Source organism: Myotis brandtii, unplaced genomic scaffold (assembly GCF_000412655.1).
Source record: "Myotis brandtii unplaced genomic scaffold, ASM41265v1 scaffold952, whole genome shotgun sequence".
Taxonomy (NCBI): domain Eukaryota; kingdom Metazoa; phylum Chordata; class Mammalia; order Chiroptera; family Vespertilionidae; genus Myotis; species Myotis brandtii.
Genome location: NW_005371930.1, coordinates 193,726 through 197,260, shown reverse-complemented (window position 1 = coordinate 197,260; position 3,535 = coordinate 193,726). Strand labels below are relative to the sequence as shown.

Genomic DNA, 3,535 nt, shown 5'->3' with positions numbered 1-3,535 from the left:
GGTAACTTGTAACTTCCCTTTTTCTGGACCCTTTGGGGCACAACCTAATGTGCTGGGCGCCAGGACAGAGACCACAAATTCCTTCATTGTTATCGTGTTAATTGTCCCTGCACCCACCTAAGTATGTGTCTAGCATTTTACTTTTTATCCAATCCCAGGGGTTTCCCCACTTTGCTTTCTCCCACCTCTCTAGTCTATCACCAATGGCTTTCCTATAACCCACTTATGTCCCTCCTATGATTGAAATGTATAAATATAGATGTAACCCGCCATTCTCTGGAGCAGCGGTTCTCAACCTTCCTAACGCCGCGACCCTTTAATACAGTTCCTCATGTGGTGGTGACCCCCAATTTCATTGTTACAAATTGAACATAATTAAAGCACAGTGATTCATCACAAAAACAATGTGTAATTATAGATGTGTTTTCCGATGGTCTTGGGCGACCCCTGTGAAAGGGTCGTTCGATCCCCAAAGGGGTGGAGACCCACAGGTTGAGAACCGCTGCTCTAGAGCATTTTCCCAATCTGTTGAGGTTCTGCTTCTCCAGCAATTGTCGACAGTTTGGCTCAAATAAACTCACAAAATGCTTACAGGTTTGAGTGGTTTTACGCTGACACAGGTGCCCGCCTGCCCTGCAGCCTGAGATCCGGCCGGAGGGGACACCTTCCGGATCCTGCCCATCATCCTCTTCGTCATCACATCTCGGAGGTGCTTCCGCAGACGGCTGTCTCCCCGCACGCCCACGGCCCCAGGTGTATCTGGAAGCGAAAGCAGAGCCTAAGGCCACGGCTTTCCAGCAGGCGGTTTCCTGGGGGAGCGGCCTGGGGGCAGGAGCCGGGGCCTGGGAGCCTGGTCAGTCGTGGAGCAGGCCAGGCCTCCTGTGGCTGGTGTGCCACCCGCGGGACCCCCAGCCCTGTGGGTTGAGCCTCAGGGTTGGCCACCCCAGGTTCATCCCCTCCCCTGCCCTGCCCCCGCCCCCGGGTGTTAATTTCAATCTTGCAGATGTCAGGTGCCTGGTGTTAAAGCAAGGGGGGCGGGCAGAGAGACAGCTGAGCCTCAGAAGGCAGCTGCTAGAGTGAAAGATGGGCCTGAGGCTGTGAGTTGGCTGAAAGGTGCCAGGGCTGGGAGGTCTGGGAGGCCTTGTTTTTTTGTTTTGTTTGTTTTTTCATTTTCGTGTCCCTGGAGCCAATATGGAGCCTGGCAAAGTGTAGGTACCCTATAAATATTGCTGAATGAGTGAATGAATGAAAATGCAAGCATAGGGAAATCAATGGAACAATATTAATTGGAGACAAAGTGGAGTTTAAACCAAGGATTGTATACAGAGACACTGACTGGGGCAGTAGCAGGGCCCGGAGGGGCCTGGGGCAGACCAGCTGGCACCTGCTTGTCAAAGGGTGACCAGCCCCTCAGCTCCACGCAGAACCTTGGACCCTTGTCAGATGGTTGGAGATTCTAACAGAAGCCAGGAACCCGCATTTGGTCCTGGCTGGTGTGCTCACTGGTTAGAGCGCTGGCCTGTGCACTGAAGGGTCTCAGGTTCAATTCCCGGTCAAGGGCACGTACCTGGGTTGCAGCTTTGATCCCTGGTCCCTGTCGGGAGCATGTGGAGGCAACCAATTGATGTGTCTCTCTCACACCAATGTTTCTTTCTCCCCCCTCTCTCTCTTTCCCTCCCCCCTCCTCCTCTCTCTCTCCCCCATCTCTCTCCTCCTCCTCCTCCTCCTCCTCCTCTCTCTCTCTCTCTCTCTCTCTCTCTCTCTCTTTCTTTCTCCTGCTCTCTCCCCCCTCCCTCTGTTTGCCCCCCTCCCTTCCACTTCCTCCTCCTCTTCCTTCTCTCTCTCTCTCTCTCTCTCTCTCTCTCTCTTTCTTTCTCCTGCTCTCTCCCCCCTCCCTCTGTTTGCCCCCCTCCCTTCCACTCTCTTTAAAAAAAAAAAATCAATGGAAAAAATATCCTTGGTTGAGAATTAACCAAAAACAAAAAAAAAAAACAATAAAGAAACCCTCATCTGCATGTGGGGAACCTTGTGCTTTTAAACATCGGCACCTCATGGAGATCTGAACTAGCACCCCCGGCGGGAAAACAAACCTCATGCAGTTCAGCTGGACTGCCAAGGTCATTCTTCAAGGTCAGAGACTGGAAAACACACAGCAGCCGTGCATGTGCGTGTGCATGTGTGTGTGTGTGCGTGTGTGTGCATGTGCGTGCGTGTGTGCGTGCGTGCGTGCGTGCGTGTGTGTGTGTAGGTGCCCCAAACAGCACCGGCACAGAATCACAAAGGACAACTTCCTAGAACTCCAAGGAGAAGATAATGAACGTGAACGTACCACATGCAGGTGGACTTGGCTGGGACCCCACCAGACGGGAGCCGTGGGGTCAGCCCAGAGCCAGGCTCCAAGTCCAGGGGGCCGAGCGCCTGGGAAACGGGCCGCAGTCACCACGTGGGACAGTCCTGGGCGGGGGCCAGGGGGCCAGGAGCGTCTGGGCTCAGCCAAGGAACAGGCCAGCCAAGGCCCAGAGCCCTGGCTTTGCTTTCTAACCATCGCTGTACTGAGGCGTCGGCCACACGCCACACACTCCCCTCGCTTAGAGCTAGTGCGTGTTTACCATGATCACTGTTAGAACATGTCATCGCCATAAAGAAACCTCACACCTTAGCAGCCACCCCACCAGCCCCTCAGCCTAGGCAACGCCTAACCTACCCCCTCCCCTGTCTGTGAATTTGCCTGTGGTGGGTGTTTCGTGTAGACGGAATCACACAATATGTGACTTTTCTTAGAGCATCATGTGTTCGAGAATCACCTGTGTTGTAGCACGAAGCAGTACTTCACTCTAACCACTGAGCTACACCAGCCGGGCTTCCTGATCCAGCCACCTGGGGGCGTGAGGCTCACTTCCTCGCGGGCCACCCTCGTGTTGTCGGCAGTGAAGCTGACAATTTGACGTCTGCCCTTTGTGTTTCGCTTGGCTCTGAACGTGGGAGGGGTGCTATTTCGAGGCCCCCAAATCCCCATCATCATCTCTGTGTCCCCCTTGGGTACAATGAGCCCACCCTCTCGGGGGCCACTGCCCCAGGGCAGACGTCCACTCTGCCCCTGCAAACCTAGGTCCGGCCTTTCCTTTCCCTTCTCGTGAGTGAACTCCTGGGGCAGACACCCCACCCAACTGCCCAGGGGACCCAGTGGCTACGTCTCTGGGTCTCCCAGCTCCGTGGTTGGCTGGTTGGTGACGCCTGCCCCTGTCTCCCAGCTCCGTGGCGGGTGGGTGATGTCTGCCATGGTCGGGAGAGGCAGCAGCACGGGGCGGCTGTTGGCTCAGATGCCCGACAGCTCCGGCTCCATCCGCAGTCTACGGCGTCAGCGGCGAGCTCTGCCTTCACAAGGCCACACTCATGAGCAGGCCTGAGACCCGACAGCCGGCGGGGAACCCAGGCAGCGCGCACGACACTGTTTTATGCTTCCAGCCTGTGTGACATTTCCCCAAGATTTACAAGCGCATGAAAAGACGCTGAGCACCGTCAGTTCTTAGGGAGA

At 55.4% G+C, this 3,535-nt stretch overlaps 1 protein-coding gene across 1 annotated transcript in view; it reads right to left on the bottom strand.

The window, feature by feature from the left end:
* Nucleotides 1-3,280, bottom strand: part of CERK (ceramide kinase) — a 39,603-nt gene extending 36,323 nt beyond the window's left edge. The window contains exons 1-3 of the mRNA XM_014533160.1: nucleotides 3,192-3,280; nucleotides 2,878-2,972; nucleotides 593-759 (exon numbers count right to left, since the gene is read on the bottom strand). Coding sequence (XP_014388646.1) covers nucleotides 593-759; nucleotides 2,878-2,972; nucleotides 3,192-3,280 — 351 coding nt within the window. The remainder of the gene's footprint in view (nucleotides 1-592; nucleotides 760-2,877; nucleotides 2,973-3,191) is intronic.
* Between the last annotated feature and the right edge of the window lie 255 nt (nucleotides 3,281-3,535).